This window comes from Amblyomma mixtum, chromosome 1 (genome assembly GCF_055824585.1).
Source record: "Amblyomma mixtum isolate Tamu chromosome 1, ASM5582458v1, whole genome shotgun sequence".
NCBI lineage: Eukaryota > Metazoa > Arthropoda > Arachnida > Ixodida > Ixodidae > Amblyomma > Amblyomma mixtum.
This window is the reverse complement of record NC_143012.1, coordinates 246404932-246428635: the sequence shown is the minus strand read 5'-3', so window position 1 is coordinate 246428635 and position 23704 is coordinate 246404932. Positions and strand designations below refer to the sequence as shown.

The 23704-nt window shown below is 47.1% G+C and overlaps 1 protein-coding gene across 1 annotated transcript in view; it reads left to right on the top strand.

Annotated features, from left to right (window-relative positions):
- LOC149371407 (guanylate cyclase soluble subunit beta-1-like) overlaps positions 1-23704 on the top strand; it is a 103302-nt gene that overhangs the window by 75270 nt on the left and 4328 nt on the right. The window contains exons 7-10 of the mRNA XM_089585166.1: positions 3685-4089; positions 16600-16788; positions 18576-18722; positions 21804-21958. Of these exons, the coding sequence (XP_089441292.1) occupies positions 3685-4089; positions 16600-16788; positions 18576-18722; positions 21804-21958 (896 nt within the window). The remainder of the gene's footprint in view (positions 1-3684; positions 4090-16599; positions 16789-18575; positions 18723-21803; positions 21959-23704) is intronic.

The window sequence follows — 23704 nt, the reverse complement described above, 5'->3', positions numbered from 1 at the left end:
CTGCTAATTCTGCTTTCCACCGCCCTATAGTTGCCTCAGCAGCCATTCGCACCACCGAACAGAAGACACCAAAGAAATGCAGTAGTTTATCGGTTTCTCGTGATTCGTTTGTTTATATCAGCCTTAAGGGCTTCACGCGTAGTCCTAGGCTTGGGCCTCCGGCGACATCTCTTATTAGTTCCCTCGGAAGAGCTTCTTCAACGTTTCCTTTTTTCCTTCCTGTCAACACTGTTCTCTCCTACCGCTGGCATTATCCGCGTTTCATTGGCTTGCGCACGGTGGTGAGCTGTCCTCGGCGCCATGCCTCTTCCTGTGAAGGCGTCTTTAGGGGCTGTGATCCGCATTAGTTTCTTCCTGTCTGTCCGAAGCACAGATCCGGATTTTAGTCGAGCAAAAAAAAAATACAAATCAGATAATCCTTCTTGTTTAACCCCTCGATGCTCGTTAACTTTGAGGGCACCCAAGTAAACAGCCTGCTAGAGGCCTGAAGATAAGAGACAACTGCTATAGAATAAAGCTTCCGGGGCCTTCGGGAACTGAAAACCCCCTCCACCCATCCCCCATTTTTTACTCAGTGTTCTTGCTACGTGCCACGAAGTGTTCCAACCTGAAGCTGTGTACAGGAGCTGTACTTGCAAATTCAAGGTTGCACCCCTCCTCTACGAGGGCAACAATAATGTCCTTTCGTATGAAATGTTTCAGGAACGAAGTGAGGATAACGCAAGAAGCTGGAAACAAAACAAAGCTGGGTTTAACTTCGTTATACTAATTACAACGTGCGAAAGCACTGGTTTAGAACATAATTTAAGTAATGTTTATCTTTTGTTTGACATTAATTATCAAGACTGTTATATGGATTAGTCATTCTCAACCGCGTTAATGGTATGTCACGATAGCATTAGGGGGTTAATGTCTATATATACAAAGTTGGTCATTCTCTACATAGCATAACAGATCGCGGCGAGTCCTCATACCAGTACCACAGCAGTGGCGCGCGGTTAACCGATGTGCAGTTAACCCAGGGATTGTGCGTTCAATGTTGCTTTTCCCGAGCAACCTCTCGTGACCAGTAATTAATTTACCTGCCACCAGCCTCCTCCGAACATACCCGAGCTTCCTCCCATTGGCTTCTGCTTTCGTGGCGTTCCTGCGAACTAACCCGGGTTTACCCGAGTAAGCGCAGATTAGTTTCAAGCACAAGACAAGATTCTTGCTCGGGGTTGCTACGTCTGGAGCAGTTCTTTCACCCTAAAACGTAATGGAAAGATTGCGCGTGCACGAAGAGAGAAGAATGCAAACAAGATCTTATTGTGCTTAGTAAGCAGGTTTTAGACGGGAACCAAGAAAGCTAGCCGAAAAGCCGCAGCGTCGAAAGACGTGGTTTCGTTGGTACAAATGAGCAAAGGAGTTACACACATAATTCTCCGGTGAAGATACCCGAAGGAGAGGGCCAATCAAAGGCAAGCAAACACTTTTTACGGCAGCAGGGACTGTACAACTCGAGCGTTCCCCTTGCCCGCCCATGTCTGGCTTCGGCGCCGTGAAAGTCCCGTGCCGGAAAGAGGTTCGCGCCACGAGTGCATCAGCCTGCATACGAGTAATGTGATATGCATTTCTGGTGCTCTTTCAATGTGAAGTTTCTTGAACAGGTGGATGACGGCGAAAATCTCAAAATTGCTCGTATTTACTAAAGTTTTTCATGTTGGATTTGCCTCTGATTAGGAAAAGGTTCAAAACATAAGTTACAAAATAGGCATACACTAAAAAGTAAAGGCATGATTACCATACCTTCTCAGTGGCCGGTACATCCTCCAACCGGCAGTGCTGAAAATGCTGAAATCGCCATTTTATTTTTATTTTTTGGTACCTTAAGCCCCGACATACAGCCTCGAGGATATACTATGTAGGATTCAAGGTGACATTTGTGGACTCAGCGGACGATCTCTAAGCGCCGGAGGTACAGCATTTTTTGTTTGAGTGTCACCCAGTACAGCTTGTAATGCAAAACGCTTTTCGATGCACTGAATAGAGAAAGTGTAGTTTGAAAAACATGCAGCGAATATTGACCTCTGCGTATTGTATACCGTATATTATGATATATCATAGTATCCAAAACCAAATTGTATACTACTTCGCTTGTATGAATGCCGAGTAAACACACAAGCAATAAAATGATACAACAGTCTGAAAAGAAGGAAAACGTCGTAGACCCAGATTTTTTAGAGAAGGATAATTACCTGACACTTAGTAACCGTTTCTAGTTAATGCCTTTGAAGTAGCTGAAGAAATTTAGGACACCAAAGCAGTTCCCAAATAAAAAAGTATTGCATAGAACGTAGCTGTAAACCGCTCGTACAATTAACCATGTTTTGTTCAAAATGTAATAAATTTCAGTATTTTTCACACTATGTTCTTCTATATTTTCAGTATATCATTCTTTATGTGCTCATCTTACAATTCCATGTATTAAAGTGTGTGGGTAGTAAGTTGATATTTTGTGTGTTATGCTTCCTGTATAATTTCGCGCGATCTTTATTTACTAAGGGGCTGCAATTTTTTCAACTCTTTCTTTCTCATTTCATTCTTCATAGAATATCCCCTCACAGGCACCGATTATGGCACCTAATTCCGCATTTTTGTTGCCACTTTCAATGCCAGCAATAAAGTTCTGATTCTGAAGAACAGGTACCAAAAAATAAATACAGCAAAAGCCGGTGTAACCTGGATCCATCACTCCTCCATGCCGCTTGCAGAACTCTATCATCTCATCTATCGTGCCCGTCGCGCCTCCCTCTCGTGAAAGTATTGGTAACAGATAACTGCAGCCCAACGTTCAGAGCATTTAGCAGCGCCGCATACAACAGATGAGTTTGGACAGGATACAACCTCTACGACCCTAGGTGCCACAGTAAGCATGCCCTGCCTTCTCAAAGTACAGTGACAGTCACTGTTGAGGCATTCTTGACTCCATACTTAGTGTGAAACGGTCTTCATCAAGCTACCGCTTCCATTCAACAACATTCCATGACCACCCTCATCCTTCGACCGCGCAAGCTGTCCTATATCTCGGCCGGCACATTAAGCGTAATTGTTTCCACGGGCAGCTTGTACTTAAAGGGAAACTGCATAAGCTTTAGAAATCAACGAGCTTAAGAGGGTCGCATCTGTGAAACTTGCAAGTAAAGCATGCGAAGTATTTTTGGGCTAGCACTTGAAATAGTGAAGTAATCGCTGATTAAAATCGGGACGCTCTTCAAGCTTCTCCGCAGCGCACAACGCCAAGTGGGGGGCGCATGATGACGTCATCGAAGGTATCGGTACATTTGCAACGCATAAACGTCTGATTTGAAGGAAAAAAACCAACGCCACCGAAGGCGATCCCTGCCGAGAGTTGTTTGGCAGTGTCTAACGCGTCAGGGCAGGATGCGCCTGACGACAGCGGTAATTTGAAATCATACCTTCCGTGACGTCACGCTGAGTTTTTCTGCACTCCTCCGGTGCATTGAAGAGAGGCGCAAAATTCAATCGTCGATTACGTCACTCTTTTAAGTTATAGTGCAAAAACACTTGGCATGCTTTACCTACAGCCTACGTAGATTTGAATTCTTGAATATTGCGAAATTCTCAAAAAAGTGCAGCAGTTGCCCTTTAAGGGCAGCCAACCAAACCACGACTGTTATGCAGGTGTTCGTGGTGCAAACCAAGGAAGGCGTGCTCAAGCCCGGAGCCACAAATGCCGCCAACCCGGAGGGCGCGGACGACAAGAACAGTTCAACCAGTCCCCCTCCTCCTGTGCTTCGGCTCAAGGGACAGATGGTATCGGTGGAGGAGACGCAAAGCATCATGTTCCTGTGCTCGCCGCGCGTCAAGGACATCGACGACATGCAGCGCGTGGGGCTCTACTTCAGTGACCTTGCTATCCACGACCCGGCGAGGGAGCTCATCCTGCGCTCGCACCACCACCGCGGCGAGCGAGAGCTCATTGAGAAGCTCGACGAGGCCACCAATCGACTGCGCATGCTCCAGTCGAAGCTTGACGAAGACAAAAAACGCACCGAGGAGCTGCTCCACGGCATCCTGCCCGCTAAGGCAAGCTGATACCTTTTTGGTTACAATGAACAGTCGCTTTCTTGCCCAGCATAGTTACAATGCTAACAAATGTTATTTTCCGTGCAAAGCGGAACCGTTCGCATAGCCTATCTTCAGTTGTTAAATCCATAACGGAACGAGTTCTTTTGCACCGCTCCCGAGTAACTAAACACCGTCACTAAATCCTATCCCAATATTTTTTAGTTTCCGCTTCTAGTTCCAGATCAGTCCACACCTCTAGTCGGGCGCCCAGGTTCTGACCATCCGCATTCATTTCCCGCAGAGTCAATGCCTACGCAAGGTCACTGCGTACCCCCATCTAAATAAATGCTCTGGCTACCTGCGTGCCGAAGGCTGCTTTGCTATTTCTATGCTACGTAAGAGTTGTGGTGCGATGGCGTCTTTCTTTAATACGAAACAAATACGAGTGGCGTAGCTATTGCCGTTGTACGCAACCTACGGTGACATGTGACACCGTGGAGTGCTATTTCAAAATACTCAATTCTCATATTTCTGCAGCCGGCGAAATCTAGGTCGGAGGTCTCATGGTTCGAACGGGAACAAAATAATCTTCGCATTCATTATATTTTTTTTCTGTTCCGCGCTCAGTGTCCATAATATAGATGTTGGAATTTTTACGCTTTTTTATTAGCGCTGTAGTGTTTTTTTTTTATGTACATCAAATAATGGTGTGTCTATTTTTTGTTTCTCTCTTTTCTGCACCTTTGATTTTGAACAAATTGTCATCAATGTGCTTCGTCTGTCCCTCCAACGTAATATCCTCCCAGGAGGGCCTTTAGGGTATTTCAATAAATAAATAAATAAATAAAAATGTCCGCGTAAGTGCAAATTAATTGCTATGCATGCACTATAGCGTACGGGACTAACCCATTAGCGAAGTGATTCAAAACACGAGTTCTAATAAAATTTCCGACGGAAAGGAGCACTCATCCACGCAAAAGTCTGCTTGTAGTGGTGGTGGTGAATTGAAAAACAGTTATCATCCAATAAATTGTTACAGAAAGATGAATGGAGCCGGGCCCTATCGGCCCTTTCTCCGCGCAATAATAGGGGAGTCCCTATTTCGGGGCCCCGTTGGTAAGCAACGCCGTCCGCGTCCGTTCAACCAAGGCATTTTGGGCCTTGAATTTTGACAGCCTAGCAGGGCCGCCTCCCAGACTCCTCTGGTGAGGACGGGTGGGGGGGGGGGGGAGGAAACGTTTTTGATTGGCACAGCCAAACCATGTGGAAGGTATCAGTCACCTCCCCAAAAAACTAGCTTATAATGAAGATGTTAACAATATCCTGTCCAGTTTGATACTAAAAAGAATCTTTGGGACTTAGTTTCCTTGCGCTTACGTGTCGATCACTGAGGTTAGGTTCCAAATGTAACACTGATAAAGGATTAACTGAACGCTTATCGTTAGGCGGTTCGAGATTGTTCTAACAAGTTTGGTCTTAAACTGCATGTTTAACTCTTGATACATAAAATGGCGAAAAGTACACGAAGATGCATGTTCATCTAATTTAGGTATTCACGATGAAACATATGGCTTTTCAATGTCCCAGTGATAGAATCAGCCTAAAATTGTCTACCTGCATATTTTCACCTCTGAATAGAATATTGTCACCTTGTAGTGACGGCAGTCCAGCGGTCAGGAAGACACCAACCAGTCTTGGAAACGAAGCTCTTTATTTGGGCTAACTTGCGCCCGCACAAGAACTGAATCACTCGGCGGCGGCGTAAGCAACACATGTGCTCGTCGGTCGTCGATCTACGAATGCCCGCTGCTCGCGGCATCGTTCAATTTAAAGCCGGCAAGGAAACTTCGAGATAACAGGTCGTGATTATCTAGAGTAATCTGGGAACACGTAGATGCAGCTCGGCATGGCTGTGATCAATCGAGATTAGTCCGGTCGCTTCTCGCGTCACGAACACAAATGATAACACCCCTTTCCTGCGGCCTTGCTCGAACGAACGGACACTACAATGATACGTGGCATTATCTCCCTCCCAAAGAAGTATCGTCTCGATGCTTTAAAATGAAAATAAACACAGAGAATGCAAACTTTGAGTCCTTTAGCGTTCATAATATGGCTTAAGGCGTACGACATGTACGACTTCCGGGCGTGTGTGGCGTCGCTGAGATGCTATCGTGCCGTCGGGGATGACTTCATAGTCGAGGTCACCGATGCGACGGAGAACCCTGTACGAGCCAAAGTAGCGTCGCAGCAACTTTTCGCTCAATCCACGGCGGCGAACTGGCGTCCATATCCAAACACGATCACCTGGCTTGTAATGCGTGTCTCGTCGGCGCAGATTGCAGTGTTGGGCGTCGGTGTGCTGCTGGTCTTGAATGCGAAGCGGCGCAAGTCTTCGGGCTTCCTCGTCGCGATGAAGGTAGGCGGCGACGTCGAGGTTGCCTTCGTCAGAAACGTGCGGGAGCATTGCGTCGAGTGTTGTCGTGGGCTTCCTGCCGTATACCAGCTGGAAAGGGGTAAACCTGGTTGTCTCCTGGACGGCAGTATTATAAGCGAAGATCACGTAAGGCAGAATGGAGTCCCACGTCTTGTGTTCGGCGTCGATATACATAGAGAGCATGTCTGCCGTGGTCTTGTTCAGACGCTCTGTGAGTCCGTTGGTTTGTGGATGATAGGCAGTTGTCCTCCGATGGCTTGTCTGGCTGTAGTTTAAAATGGCTTGCGTCAGCTCCACTGTAAACGCCGTTCCTCTGTCTGTGATGAGCACTTCGGGGGCGCCGTGTCGCAGAAGAATTTGTGCGACAAAAAATTTTGCAACTTCTGTTGCGGTACCACTAGGCAACGCTTTTGCTTCGGCGTAGCGGGTCATGTAGTCGGTGGCCACGATGATCCACTTGTTACCTGATGATGAAGTCGGAAAGGGGCCGAGGAGGTCCATCCCCATTTGCTGAAAGGGCTTAGTTGGCGGTGAAATGGGGTTCAGGAGTCCGGCTGGTCCAGTCGGAGGCGTTTTGCGTCGCTGACATTCACGGCACGTTTTCACGTAATGGGAAACGTCGATAGCTAGCCGCGGCCAATAGTACTTCTCCTGGATGCGGTGCAACGTGCGAGCAATCCCGAGATGCCCTGCAGTCGGCTCATCATGACATGCCTGCATGATTTCTTTCCTGAGAATTTTGGGAACGATAAGAAGATGCACTGCCCTGTTGGGCGCGAAGTTCTTCTTCAGGAGGACATTATTGTGAAGAACGAAGGACGACAGTTGGAGCTTGAACCCCCGGGGAGGCGATGCGGTCTTGCCTTTCAAATAATCAACTAGGCTTTGCAACTCAGGATCCGAGCGCTGCTGCTGCGCGAAACTGCTGGCGCTTACCGGTCCTAGGAAAGCATCGTCGTCTTCTTCTTCCGGTGCTGCGTCTACGGGGACTCGCGATAGGCAGTCTGCATCGGAATGCTTGCGGCCAGATTTGTAGACTACAGTTATGTCGAATTCTTGAAGACGCAGGCTCCAACGAGCAAGGCGGCCGGAGGGATCTTTCAAATTGGCTAGCCAGCACAGAGCATGGTGATCGCTCACAACCTTGAATGGTCGTCCGTACAGGTAGGGGCAAAATTTCGACGTGGCCCAAATAATGGCGAGACATTCTTTCTCGGTGGTCGATTAGTTGGCCTCGGCCTTCGACAGTGAACGGCTAGCGTACGCGATAACTTTCTCCTGTCTTCCATTTTTCTGCACGAGGACCGCTCCCAAGCCCACACTGCTTGCATCGGTATGGATTTCAGTTTCGGCGTTTTCATCAAAGTGCCAGAGCACAGGAGGGGACTGTAAGCGGCGCTTCAGCTCGTTGAAAGCTTCCTCTTGCGGCCTTTCCCATTTAAAAGGCACGTCAGCCTTGGTAAGTTGGGTCAAAGGTTGAGCGATGCGCGAAAATTTCTTGACGAATCGCCGGTAATAAGCACACAATCCAAGGAATCTGCGTATAGCTTTCTTGTCATTAGGCTGTGGAAACTCTGCGATCGCAGCCGTCTTCTGGGGGTCTGGGCGAACTCCATCCTTGCTTACGACGTGACCATGGAACAGCAGCTCCTCGTATGCGAAGTGGCACTTCTCTGGTTTCAGTGTCAGGCCTGAAGACTTGATCGTTTCCAGCACTTTAGGAGAAGACAACAACGCTTTAGGAGAAGACAACAACGTCATCTAAGTAGACTAGGTAAATCTGCCACTTCAAGCCTGAGAGCACCGTATCCATTACTCGCTGGAACGTCGCTGGGGCAGAACAGGGGCCGGATGGCATCACCTTGAACTCGAAGAGTCCATCTGGCGTGATGAACACAGTCTTCTCGCGATCTCTTTCGTCGACTTCAATTTGCCGGTAGCCGCTCTTCAGGCCCATCGATGAGAAGTGCTTAGCGTTGCATAGCCGATCCAGTGCGTCGTCGATGCGGGGGAGGGGGTAGACAGCCTTCTTCGTAATGCTGTTCAGGCGGCGGTAATCGACGCAGAAGCGAAGTGTGCCGTCTTTCTTTTTCACTAGGACAACTGGTGCTGCCCAGGGGCTCCTCGATGGCGTGATGACGTCGTCACGAAGCATTTCCTCAACTTGCTTGCGGATAGCTTGGCGTTCTAGCGGCGATACGCAGTAGGGGCTCTGTCGCAGTGATCGGGCGTGTTCGTCTGTGACAATGCGGTGCTTGGCAAGCCGGGTTCGTCGCACATTCGATGCTGATGAGAAGCAATAGCAGTACTTTTGAAGAAGATTGTGTATTTGGTCTTGTCTGCTCCGTGGTAACGCTGGGTTGACATCAAACGTTGTTTGATGGCCTTGGTCAGATGGTTCTACTGGTTTGTCGGGTAGGGCAAATATGTCTCTGATGTCTGCCAGCTCGTCGAGGAAAGCGATCGTCGTACCTTTGTTTAGATGCCGGTATTCTTCGGTGAAGTTGGTTAGCAACACCTGGGCTTGGCCATTTCGGATTTGGGCGACTCCCCTTGCGACGCCCAGTCCTCGATCCAGGAGTAGCTGGGTGTTCCCCTCGATGACGCCTTCGGCAGTTTCAATGTCTTCAGTACCTATGCAGGCGAGGACACTCGATCGGGGCGGCACGCTCAATGCTTCACCGAGGACGTTTAAGGCAACGTGATTAGTTGCGCTCGTCGCAGCAGGTATGGCTTTGTCCGTGGAAAGCTTGATCGACTTAGATCGAAGGTCGATGATCGCCTGATGTTCATTCAGGAAGTCCATTAAGTCCATTCCCAAAATCACGTCTCGCGCGCATTGCTGTAGGACCAGGAAGGTTGTAGCATAGGTTCTCCCGTTTACAGTGACTCTCGCGGTGCAACGTCCTGACGGCGTAATCAGGTTGCCACCTGCGGTGCGGATCAGCAGGCTATCCCAAGTTGTTGTTACTTTCCTTAGTCGGACAGCGAGTAGCCCACTCATGAGGAGTAGTCAGCTCTGGTGTCCACCAAGGCAGTAACCGCGTGAGCGTCGACCATAACTTCAGTCACTTGTTCGCGTTTTCGTATTGCACGTTGTCTTCGGTGTACGATCTCGGCTTCGTCGAGTAGTGAGGCTGCGGTGGGTGTTCTCCGACGTGACTTCACTGGGCAGCGGTAAAAGCTTCAAGTCTGGCCGCGTCGTCGTCGTCGGTGTGGTCGTCGTCGATGTTGTCGTCGTCGGTGTTGTCGTCGCAGTTGAGGCATGGTCTTGAGTACTCGTCGATGGAGGATCTTTATCATTGCGCTTAGAAGCAACCTCACCTGCAGAAGCTGCTTCATTTAGTTTAACCTTCGGGGGCTGGGGGATCGTCCACGCACGGCGTAACCTCGGCTATGAGATACAAAGCGCGGGGACGATGGCGACGGGGAACGTGATAGGCTCGGTGATGAGTATTCTTCCCGACGCAAAAACTCCTCGATTTCGGCTGGTCGCTGGCCGGGTCGGGGTCGTGGAGCGTTGTAAGAGAACCCTCGGGTGCCCAGTCTTCTGCATGGGCACTGCCGGAGGACGTGACCGGCTTCGCCGCATTGGAAGCATAGTGGGCGGCGCTGGTCGGGAGTTTTCCACTCGTCGCATTTCTTCGGCTGTGTGCGACGCTCGTAGGACGAGCGGGCTGGGGCGAGAGAGCGGCGGTCCAACGCAGCTGGCTGAGGGCGATAGGGGCTTGAGACCCGTCGTCGAGGTGCCGGACGGCGCACAGCTGCGGCGTAAGTCATGGCTGGGGGCTCTATAGGCTGCGTGGTGCTCGGCGTCACACCCAAGGCCTGTTGAACTTCATCCCGTATGGCGTCTGTGAGCGATGCAAGCTGCGGCTGCGTTCCCGTTGGCAGCAATCGGCGGAGTTCCTCTCGCACAACTTGACAGATAACCTCCAGCAGGTTATCGTTGTTAGCGGTGTCCAGGCAGTTTGCTGAGAAAATGCGCTGCTGACGGTCATACTGGCGGGCTCGGGCATCAAGAGTTTTTTCCATAGTGGATGCCTCTTCTGCGAATTCCGCGACGGGTTTCGGTGGGTTTCGTACGAGGCCCGCAAAGAGTTTCTCTAACTCCTCGCATAAGCAGCTTGACCTTTTCTTCTTCCTTCATGCTCGAGTCGGCACGCCGGAAGAGACGCTTCATCTCCTCAGTGTATACTGCAAAGGTCTCGTTTGGGTGTTGTATGCGAGACTGTAGCAGCTGCTGGGCTCTCTCTCCTTTCTCACGACGTTTGTGAAGGTCATGAGAAGCTGCTCCTTGAAGGTTTCCCGATCTGTAAGGCTAGCTTCCTCATTCTCAAACCAGATTCTTGCTGGTCCCTCCAAGGCGAAGAAGACGTACCTAATTTTCATGGCATCGCCCCAGTTGTTAAAGAGAGCCACATGGTCGAACTGTTCCAGCCATTCTTCGGGGTCGGCGCCGGGCGAAGCGCCGAAGGTTGGTGGCACCCGGGGCTGCTGAAGAATGATTGGAGTCATTGTCTGGGGCAAGCTCATGGTAGACGTTGCTGCTGGCTTCCGCTTCCGGGTAGGGTCCGGCAGAATCCCGAACTCTGGTGCGTCCCCCTGCAGGCGTCGGCTTGCGCGGTGGACTGGACTGAGGTCCTGCGGTAGATGACTCAGAGGGCTGGCGTAACGACTTGTAGGTGGTGTCCGGAACATGAAAGGCTACCCAGCACCTCCACCAGATGTCACGTTGTAGTGACGGCAGTTCAGCGGTCAGGAAGACACCTACCAGTCTTGGAAACGAAGCTCTTTATTTGGGCTGACTTGCGCCCGCACAAGAACTGAATCACTCGGCGGCGGCGTAAGCAACAAACGTGCTCGTCGGTCGTCGATCTACGAATGCCCGCTGCTCGCGGCATCGTTCAGTTTAATCCCGGCAAGGAAACTTCGAGATAGCAGGTCGTGATCATCTAGAGTAATCTGGAAACACGTAGATGCAGCTCGGCATGGCTGTGATCAATCGAGATTAGTCCGGTCGCTTCTCGCGTCACGAACACAAATGATAGCAACCCTTTCCTGCGGCCTTGCTCGAACGAACGGACACTACAATGATACGTGGCAATATAGACACTTTAGCATAACTCGTACCGTGTTACCGTTGCCAGAGTGCCAGAAGCCCGCCCACCGCCGGTGAGCACGCGCTGATTGGTCCCGATGCTACAGGAGCGCGCGCAGCAGCCGGGCACCTGGCGCCATCTGGTGCCGTCAAGGCTATTGGTGCATGCGCATTGGCTGCGTGCGGCCTCCCGGTACTCGAATGCCGGTAACGGTAACAGGGCATGCTAAAGGCACCCAATATTTTTGTTGTTTGTGACCGGTAGTCCATTAGCATTCAGAGCACTCGGGCGAATTTTCTTAGTAAACGCTGAAGTACATTTGTCGAGACTTGGAATAACAAATGAATTATAATGAGCTTGGTAACCACTGACAAGTACTAAATGCAGGCTACAGAGATTCCTGGAAGTGCTATGCATAACTAATATATTCTGCCAATACTTACCTAAGGTGTGGCCGGTTTTGAGGATAGAGGGCAAGCTTGGAGCTACACCAATTAAAGGGCAGTAGTCGTATATGGGATGCACGGGCAGGGACTCGCCACGCGGAAATCAACACTTACTGCAATCATTAACGAAAGGTGAATGGACGAGCACCGCAAAGCAATTCGACACGGACAATATGCATGCTTTTAAATCTCTTAAAGCTACAGCTGTTACAGTCCCTTGTAACCCCTAATGAGCCCTAAATGCACGAGTACTATTAATACAAGCAACAAATACATTTTACTTGTAACTCATTATTAGAACTATTCAGCCAAGTGCTCTGCAGGCCTGCTTTGATCGCTGTGGTTCTCTGCTAGTCGTGCTAGCCTTACTCTGCCACAAATTTGTACCGGGCTATGGCTGTCAATTCTCTACTAACCAGAAAGCTTATTGTTCGCTCTCGTTTTATTTTTGAACTTGTTTAATTTGAACAGCTACTGGTTCCAGCTGGTGCTTAGCGTTGTAAAATTGAAGTGGAAAGAAAGCTTCTGGTTATTTCAAACTCCGCATAAATCGAACTATGTTGCGGTTCGCTGCTGCATCTAGTTATCGAGAATCGAGTGTAAAGATGATGCATCGAGAACGCATGTTACTAGTAATCTTGCACTGTTTAAGATTAATGCTTGTTATCTGGCACCAAAAAGTTGCCATTTCTATCTGCTGATGTATTACAGTCAATGTTCAATCAGTGTCATGGTCCAAAGGCTGGCCGAGTTCAGCTTGTAACCCAAAGAAAGCATACGCGCTGGGTAAAAACAGATAACTTACAAGGGAGCACTAAAGAGAATTCGGCCTTCCCAGCAGTCAAAAGAGCGTAACAAGCATAGGTTTTCTACAGCCAGTGGACTCAAATTGAACGTCTGTGATCCCTGTTCACTTACTTGCAGTATTCTTTAGACCAATTCAGTCTGTAAGCTAATCACTCTATGGGTAGATGGGTGGCCGCACCCAAGACAGTGTTGGGCTACGACCGAGATTACTATGTCTCATAGTGCAGCGGCGTAGAATTTTAGTGAGGCATCTAAAGAAATTAGCCACAGAGTCCTTTGATTTTTCATTTAAATACAGAGAAAGTACCGTTTAATATTATCTGTGCACAAATTGCACTAGTCTAGCTAAGCTGTAAATTTAGTGCGCGAGAAACTGCCTGACTCCTGTCCAAGACTTGCACAGCTATAAACCATCATATAACAAATTTACTGTGGCCATAACTTCTTTCGCTGCTTATCTTTAAATCAATAAGGAGCAATGCGTGCTCCCTCTAAAATCTCTCATGATAAGTCCTCCTTATTTGCAAATTAGGGCAGCTCCATTTGGTTAGCTTATCAATAATAACGTTAAGAGACGTTAGAGTATAAAACGTTGTCTTGAAAATATAGACTTAGGTCTGTAGCCGAGTTAGGTACATTAATAAGTAAATCAAGAAATCACGCCGCCGCGTGCCTTAGGCAGCTGTAATGTCAGCACAAAAGTTTGTGTCTACAATTACGTCTGTCGGCTGCCATCACCACTATAGCTCGAACCGTGAATGCTACTAGCAAACTGTAAAACGTTAAATATAGCACATACCCGGAGATTCACATAGGCAGACTGCTTGCATACACAAACTGAATAAACGGTGTTGGAGAGTGTAATTCTGTGAGCTATACTTCCGGCACGTCCTGTAGCTTTTGCAGCGTAGAGCCCCGGTATCATGTCATCGTGCCGTGCCTCTCAGGAAAGAGTCATTTTTTAGGACACCACGGAATAATGCATGGTGTTTTCGGAGCGCCCTCAGCACGTGCGCCAAAGGGAGCTAATAAGGCCTTCGTTCCTTCTGGATGGACCTGTCGTTCCGGTATGGCACAGAGACATCTCCTTCTGCATGTCCCTGTCGCGTGTGCCCTAACCGGAAATATGGAGAGAGGGAGAGAGAGGGGGGGGGGGGGAGCGGAATGCACACACTGGCGCTCCACGAGTCTAACGACTCCCGGGTAGGAGGCCGCTCACTGCTGCATTTTGCAACAGAGGTACGAGAAGAACGCCGCAACGCAAACAGTACCAGGTGCTGCATTCGAGAGGGTGGTGGCTTCCGTGTCTAGACCTAAAGCGTGTTATTTGCTAAGGCGTGGTTTCTCCCTGCGCTGTTGCTTCACGTTTAAAAAGAAAGACGCGACTGCTCCCGCAACCGCACCTCGTTTGAGGCGTGTCCGCAAACAAACGCCACATGCTACCCTACCACCATCTACCCTGGATAGATCTCGCGCGTTGCAATGCATATGCGATGCGTGCACATCTGTTTTTTCACCACTTGAATGCGTAAATAAACGGAATGGAAGACGCTAGAGAGCTCTAACACACAGCTCTGCATTTCGGATGCAAAATGACCACTTTGTGGTGTTGAGAGATCTCGCGCTACGAAGCGAATGACGTCAGTTTTCAACCAAGAAAGTATCTATGCTGTTTGCGGAGCGAAGCATCGTTTGCGTCGAATACATGTGTTTGTATATCTGCTCGAGGCATAGCGCGCCTACTTCTTAACCAAAAAACAACACTTGTCTAGTGCACTGGTAGTTCAGCTTCTGCTTCTATATGAATGCTCTTTGTTCGAGTAGCAGCGTGCGTTTTTATGCAGGGGCAGTAAAAATCGTCTAAAATCAGGTATGCCGCATTGCGAAGCTGGAAACATTTTCTGGCACTCGTGCAGTGAAAATAAATTGACTTTTTTTTCCAGATACCTGAGTTCCTTCATATTGATCATTATGTGCCTATGCTTTTCGCTCGGACAATGTAGCCGCGGATGGCAGGGGCTAGGCTATAGGAATTAAGTCGAAGAAGCCTGTTTTGTTGTCAATGTAACCAATAATAATAGAGTTCCTTATGACCACACACTGACAGGGATTCTGGCAAGGCGTTACTCCTGGCCCGAGGCATTTCCGAGCTTCATATCTCAACACGCAATCAAAAGACGTCAGGCTGCAGCTGCGTGTCGAATTGCTTACACTTGTCAGCAGTTACCTCGCCCCTCCAACTCCCGCTGTTGAGATATTGCACTCAAGTAGGCCCCACGGTTAGGCATGAGACTGGCCAGCGGTCATTACACATGAACGCTTTAAAGTTCCCTTGCAGCAAGGAAGGTAACTGGCTGCTTAAAAAACAAACATCAAGTGCGCATCGTTCCTTCGAATCCTGCAGTCGTTAAAAATTGGCTGGCGTGATGCAGGCGAGAAATAGATGTTGTAATGAAGACTAGGTAATTCTTGAAAATAGGTTTTTTTTTTAGGTAAAGATAAAGAAGTTGTTTTGTTTTTTTTTTGCTTTTTTTTGTTTTTTTTTGTTTTGTTTGCTTTGCTGTAGTATACACTGACGCCATGAATGTCTAACCAATTTTCTTTGCTTGTTAGTAACTTATTATTTATGTTTGTGAATTTCAAAGCTATTTTATTTCTATAATTTTATGCTTTATGCTTCCTGCTTTTTAAATCCTTTCAGCATTCTATCATTGATTTTTTTTTTGGCCGTATGTATTTCTGTTATAGCATAGAATGTCATAGAATGTTCACTAATACTTTTTTTTCGTTTATCCGTTATTGTATCTTTGCGTTCTCTTTATTTGTGCACAGTGCCATTTCTGTAGGGGGTACAGACCCCGTCAAGCCAAATCCATTTGGCTTTTTGTCTGCACTCCCGTCATCTGTACATGTATAGATGCAAATAAACTTGAATTGAATATGGCTGTTGCTGCATTGTGTTAACAGTGCGGGCCGACGCCAGAAAACTGTTGAATCACCTTAACTAGTAAGCGCGTTAACTAGTTTCTTATGATTATTTTTATTTATAAGAGGTCGGCGCTTTGTTACAAATCGAAATTTGTAACCTGTTGTCAGTGAGAATGATATCACTTTTTTTAATATTTCGGCACACTCGGCGCCACAAAATCTGGCTATTTCGACAGGTTCCGTGCACTCAAGGGCTTGCTTTGCCTGCATGCTTTGAGAAAGCGCATGCATTCTGGCACGATGGAGCCAAACTTTATTGGGCTAGTGCGCCTTGGGAAATCGCCTTTTCGAAGTTATAAAAACTAATATGGCGGTCACTAGCGACCGACTACAAATCTCTTTTTCCTACCAGGCACCTGACTCTAATAATAAAAAGGGAATTATTAGAAACAAGTTAGCCAGGGTTATAGTTAAGACGATTCACCGGTTTTCTGACGTCTACCAGCAAAATTAATAATATGACGTAAAAGCCATGTTTCAGAAAATTACCTAAAGCCTTCCCTCAAACACATTAAGAGAACGCGAATTTTTCTTTTATCAGTGAAGCCTGAACATCTGCTGTGTTTCAATCGTATTAGTTCTCAGCTCGACGACCTCATTAGACGATATTAAGCTATCAGGCATACGTGAGACGAATAGTTGCTGTTCAAAAATATAGGGGCATTACTTTCCACTCTACATGAAAAAAAAAACAATTGTTTTTTCTTCCAAACTAATATGCTAAAAGGCCGCTTCACTATAACAACAGGTGGCCAAGCTCCTCTGCCAGAACCTTCCCGTCGAGGCTGAGAAGTTCGAGACGGTATCCTGTCTCTTTTCCGACATCGTGGGCTTCACCAATATGTGCGGAAGCTGCGCACCTATGGACATCGTGCGCCTGCTCAACAAGCTGTACCTACAATTTGACAACCTCTCTCACATCCACGGCGTCTACAAGGTGAGAAGCCCGAGCATAACGCCAGGACGTTTCGGCTGCCCTACAACAACGTGGCCATCGCTAGTCAGCATGAACGGGATAGACTGAAATAATTCACTGCAGATTCGTTCACCCTTAGTCAGATTTACCGACATTTTATCTACCTCGAGCTAGCATCGCGTGTTTTAAGGTTTCGTGAGGTGTGTTCGGGATCAGATTTAGTAAAATGTTTTATTAGACGGCACCTAAATCGCGCAATTTGGTTAACATAAGAGGCGTTAAACATGCGCACAAAGTGACAAATCAGTTCCTGACGCAGAAGGCTTAAGTTTCCATTGTTGTTTATGCAAGAAAATGGCTCGTGTGCGGAGACAAAGCCAGACCAAAGTTAAACGAAAACGTGCTGCCTATAGAACCGGTCCACAATTAATGAAGCCTGCAGGCAAAAAGCCCAATCGAAAAAGTAAAAGAAAATAAAAGCACACACTAGAAGTTAACCATAGGTTTGTGGGCATACACTTAAGTGCGCTAATTTCGCCTCATTTACAGCCGTATACGTGCGCTAGTGATAGTGAGAATCTAAACCAACCGCAAGTCCCGTAGTGACGGGGCGCGACTGAGTGTAAGTGGTTATGAGTGCGGTTGTGAGCATGTGGGTTGGAGTGGATGCCGGATCCTGCTCGAGGTAAAATGTGAGGCTTTCTGAGTATGCGTGAATGAGAATAGCCTGAGCACCCTTGAGTGCGAATGAACTGAAGACCTGAGCTCCGCTGAGTGTATGTGTATGTGTACATTAAATTAGGCTCCTATATTACCCAGTCTGGCCGAGACCTCGACAATAAACTGCAGTTGTATTGAGTTTATATTAGAACTCTTAAAGAGCATTGTCGCGCCGCGTATCGACTACAGCTGAACAAGACCAGCGCCATCACTTCCTGCCCACTCACAGCCTCTCAATATGCATAATGATCCAAGAGGTGCAGTCATCGCTCTATTTCGTGCATAGCTTGACTCATTAGGGACTTCTAATTTAGGGTGACGCTATCGGTTAGAGGCATAGGGTAAAATTGGGGCACCAGTGCACAGGCGCCGGACAATAAGGCGAACGCCTGCATACTGGTGCCTCGGTATTTCCCTACGCCCCTAACGAATCGCGGCAACCATCCTATTCTGAAAGTGTGTGATGAGACAGCTGCCTCAAGGCTCGACTGTCTTGTGATAGATCGGGAGCTTACTCAAATAAATGATTATCAGCCAGCCGCTGTGAACATCGGTGACCAAATGCGGATATCAGTAGATCTGAGTGTCAACATACGTTAGGCTGTCAGAATATGAGAGGGACTTAGTATCTTTAAATGAATGCGAGCGTGAGTAAATTGTCGAACGCGAGAAATATTTGTTCATGTTTTCTGTTTTCGGAGATAAGCAAAAACAGCGCACGGAGAGGACCAAAGCGAGATTTTTACAGCGTTTCAACGTTGTTTTAAAATGAATATAGGAGGCATACTAACAGCGAAAAACAAAAGCACTGAAGAATAGCATGGGACTAAACTTTTGGCTGAGCTCTGGTGCAGCAATTTCAAAGTTGCAAACCGTATGTATGCGCTAATATTTTTGTTAAAACACATGGGCAGAACATATCTTTCGGCGCTCCTTAATTCTTCGTCACTTCATGTACTCCAGAGCACACTTGACGGTTTAGTACGGTGACATTGTCACTGAGGGCTATGAGCCGATGTACCACACAATACCTTATGCAGTAAAGGGTGAGCGAGAGGTCTGCTGAGCTCATTACACTGCCCTTACAGGTGGAGACCATCGGTGACGCGTATGTGGTGGTGGCTGGTGTTCCAGACTTCGTGGAAGACCACGCTGACCGGCTGGTTGCTATGGGGCTCGACATGATCACTGCAACAAAGACCGTTGTAAACCCTGTCAGTGGAGACCCCATCCAGGCAAGTTTTACTGCCACTTACACGCGGCCGTATAGAGCTCTGAGATAGTGGAGACAAGGGGTGTCCGCTACCTGCCTTGAGTCAATAACGTGTTAAAATCTGAAACACTATTGAGAACTAAAGTTTTTGTAGAAATGCCCCAATCTTTCTGTTTCGCATAAAATTTCTTACTCGGATGTCTTGTGAGAATGCATGTGAAAACAGAAATGCAGTCGTAAAGGGAACGCAGTACAGATATTGAGATGCATGAGCTGATATTACAACGAATCTTGGAGGCACCTGCACTTGCGTCTGATGCCCTCGGATGTAATGAAATATGCGGTTAGCCCAATCATGTAAATGCATTTTAAAGAGCGCGAAAAGACACGTACTCAGGGAAGAGACGACAGACGAGCGCAATGAATGCCAACAAATCGCCCAAGCTTCTACAATGGTTGTTTGAATGACTTGCTCATATGTTGAGTGCCTACACAAGTAAGAGTCTGATCGGAAAGGTTGTTCGCTGCCCAATGTAAGCGCACTTAAAGTACCTTTATTGAGCGTAACGTGAGAGGGTCGAAGTGGTTCTATCATTTTGTGCTGTGCGCTACTCTTGGCCGCAAGAAGGTAGACCTGAGAATGATGTTCAGGTGGAACCAATAAACATAAGCTCGAAGATTGCGAATAGTCACAGCCAAGTACACGTCATAAAATATTCTTTATACCTATACCGAAGCATCCAACGAAAGGTGAATAGAATAAAACTGAAACGTATTTCAACCTAAGTACCTAATTCTTGTATGGAAAAGGGAAGATATTGTCTTTCCGGCGAAGGTTTCTGTAGTGCCGATAAATGAACCTTGTATTTCGCATTGTACAAATTCGTGCACCATTTATAATATGTGGAAGTTATCTTCACGCGGTGGGACATGTGAAAATAGAAACAGGCATTGCTTATATTTTTGCCCCAGACCTTAGAAACAATATCGGTATTTCCATTTGTACAGCTGAAAAAAGTGCTTTGTTCTATGCCCCTTGCTACAAATCATTTTCGATCACAGACGCGATAAGGCCTTGATGATAAAATATGCTTACGTGTTCTTTTTTTAGTAGACAGCGGGGCCAGTGACACTAAAAACCATTGAATTTGTTGACACTAATAATAATTTTACTCCATGTTATTAAGAACATGAAAAGAGCACCGGAGATAACTGCTTCTGCAATCGCTTAGCAACAGTGACAGTGTGCCGTGGAGAGTATTTGTAGCCACGACCACTACATACTCTTATTCTTCGACCTTTGTTGCTAGTGGTTATAAAATGCTAGGCAGGTTTCCTGTAGGGCAGAGTTGCCAGTGCATCTTCACAACACTAAGAAACGTGCTAACCAAGAATTAGATTGACGCTTTTCCGGCGGCTTCCAAAAAGTTAAAGCGCGCTAGCCATTAATTTGAACTTTGACGAACTAATGCCTCCGCTATCGCCATCACACTGCGAAGCGGTTTGGAAGCGATTCACCCAGCAACACACCCGCAACTGTTGGACTGGCGAAAGAAGAGAAATCTCCGAATACTGGTGTTATTTGATGCAGCGCTACCGTGCCCTTACGTCATTTTAAGAGACGCACTGTAAAAAGAAACAGGTGGACTGAAACAAGAAACGGCGTAGTTTACGATGCTGCCTCCAGGGAAGTGAAAACGTCATCGGTGTCACGAATGAAAAGAAAGTGAAGTGCAGCTTGCAGAAGCATGTGTTGCTGAGTCAGTTGGTGCATAACAATGAATGCGACTGTCAACTAGAAAATGACAACAAAAGCAGCAACTCTAGACATAAGACTGACAATCAACCAAGTTTTATTTCACCGTGCGAAAACATTTATACGCAGGAAGAGAGTGGGGATGAGACGAAGATGTGTCTAACCTGAATGAGATATTATTATCCCAAGATTCCCTGTCTGTAATCCTTAACGGCAACGCAGGTTCAGTACGCAGAAAAAAACCAGTAAATTCGAGAGACTGGCTAAGTCTGTCAGAATTCTGATAACTGAGCCTGTTCACGTGAATTATTCGCTAGCGACGACTGTTTCGTCGCTTTCACGGTCAACACTATTTCGACGGGAAACGGAAGCATATTCCCTATAGCGGCGTGTCCAGTATTGTTGACATACAAAGATATGAATCGTCGCCGTTTTCTCACACCATACGTTCGGCCTGCGCAATGCCGTCGTGCTCAGCAACCTAAATAGAGCAAGGGCAGACGGAATCTCACGTTTGTTGCCTTTGTTCCCATACGATGAGCTTGGCATTGGCACGAAGGATTAAAAACTGGGCTTATTTTGAAAAACAATATGATGACGCTATCTGCTGATATATACCAAAGGGTTTGTAGTTATTGCTCTTTTTCATGATTAGTCTAGAAAGTTCTCGCTTCATCTAATTCGCCTCAGAAATCACAACTCCAATATGACGTCGTGCACAGGCGTTTGTTGCTTTGTAAATTGCGAAAGAAATCAGGGACTTTCGCGATTTTTTTCAGAAGCGCAGCTACCTTGAGAGGAAAAAGAGCTGGTGGAGTTCCCGAACGGTTATCTATCAACCTAGCTGAGCTTCTGCGTTCCTTTAGTTTTCCCACTGGTGTCCTATTAAATAGTCGCTAAAGACGTAGTAGATTTTTCTATCTTACAATAATAACAAGTGCTAAAGAATAAGTAATGCGTAAAAAATCAGAGAAAAGTATGAGCTCTTCTCTTATTTACACGATCGTTTGCGTGTCTCAACTGTAATGACCAAAACTGGCCAATTTTCCGAACCATTGGGGCCCTTTTAATTACGTAGTTGTGCGATTGATTTCGTTTTCACCTGTGTTGCTGCAGCACATTTTTATTTAGCGTACTGGGACTACGATGCTTCTTATTACTTATTTCAAACATTATTTCTTGAAATGACATGCATCTTCAATTACTGACTAGTCTAGTAAAAATGCTATTGCTCACTACAAGCCCAAAGAAGAATTGTTATGCTTCGTACTACTCTATTACCTTTGAGAGGGTCGAATGTTCTGAAATTTAAGTGGACATGGAACCGCTACGCTTCTTTTATCGCAGATGCGCATCGGCGTACACACGGGCTACGCGACAGCCGGCGTGGTGGGCATGACAATGCCCCGGTACTGCCTCTTCGGAAACACGGTCACCCTCGCGAACAAGACTGAGAGCCTGTCCAAGCCGTCCAGGGTGAACCTCACCGAGGTGGCGAGAAGGTGAGGATGGGCGGCGTGCTCTTCTTCCGGTGTTTTTCTAGTCAAGTAGCCCATTATGATGCAAACGTGAATTCGTAGGCGGTGGCAAATAGCTTACACCTGAAGATATTTGCAAAAAATCGTGGATTAGAGGTTGTTATAAAGGATTATTGCATAATTGACCGTTAACATGATGTCTCGTTTGAAAGCACGTTGGCTCGTCTTTGAAGTCCACATTTTGAGCAGGGCACAATGCTTCTGTATTCGTAAGGATGAACCGCCTAAAAGAACCAAACGGAAGAGTGCATAAATGGTATGAATTAGCGCAGAAAGGCCGGGGAGACATTTTTCTTTTTTTTACACTGACAGTTTCTAATCAGCACTTCATTAGTGCAGGAATAGGCTCTTAAATCCTCCAAAGCTATAATTGTTTTAGAGATGTCGGAAGAGCCACGTATAGGTCTCCGGAATATTTTCTCTGTAGTCGCCCGTGACAGGTGTTTGGAGGGCTTCGTAACAGCCTCAAACACTGCGGCGAGCTGCAACAATTAAGTGCGGTGCTGCACTATGTGATACGGAGACCTAAGTGATTCGTAAGGATACTAAATTAACAATCAAATTTTACTCGCAAGCATAGAAGTCTGAAAGTGTTCTTCCCCGTAGCCATCGAAGAATAAAGCTGCTTTCTGGCTGAAGAAGCAACACTTCAATGACGGTGCCCGCCTACACAAGAATGCGCACGTACGCGAGCACACACTACCATACGCACAGAGACATAGGCCAACATCTGCACATGTACACATACATGCCTATGGGTATAGTGACCTCTGAAGCTGTTCGCAAGCCGTACTATGTAAGCCGAAGCCCGGAGAAACATGGCGGCCTAAAACGTTCGACTTTCTGCAGAGTTATACCGTTTTTGCTGCTCAAACTTCAGGCGCCTGCCTCTACACGCCAGGCGCATCGGGCATTTGTTCTTTTGCTACAAGCCAGAATATGGAGGGCACACGATGTCTCGGTCCTGCTCCTCACTTGTACATACTCCAGCCCACCGTCTTGCGTTCGCTAGAAGTGTCAACAGACGCTGGTGGCGACCTGCTCCGAGATTTTACTTCCATGCACGTCGGGCGGCGAACAAACACCGCCTCCGTACTCCAAAGGAAAAGGCCACGCTGTCGTTTGTTATGCTTCCAGCGCTTTGTATATAACCACTCGTTCGTATTTTCCCGCGTGTCCTATCGCCAGCGCAAACAGTAGCAGGTCGCAGCGCGTTGTTCTTGCAAAAGTAAGAAACAATTGAAGGGCTTCCCTTCCCCGGCTAGAAAACAGGAGATCCTTGTCTGCAGAGTAGTAAAAATACGACGAAGCACCGGCGAAAGCAAGGAGTCGCACAGGACTGCCTTTTGAATGAATACGCTCAGGGGCCCGGAAATAGCGAATGATGTCTGGCGCGGGTAGTCGTTTTTCTTCTCAAGTACTAGCTTATCAGATCGCGTGAAGAGAGAATATAATGTTTTATACTTCTTACGTGGAACACATCACAAGACAGGAACGCGTGCTTGACCGACTATGGCTTGTAATATACGGGTGCGGGTAAGTATGGAAGACAATGAGAATGAAGGCAGAGACCAAAATTATGATTTCCCGGTTGAAGAAAAAACTTGTTTTCTTAATGACTCCACTGTTCGTCCTTTTGTTTTATTTCATCTTCTGCCTGGCTGCTTGAATTAGGGATCTCAATGTGCCTTCAACCAGTATATTAGACTG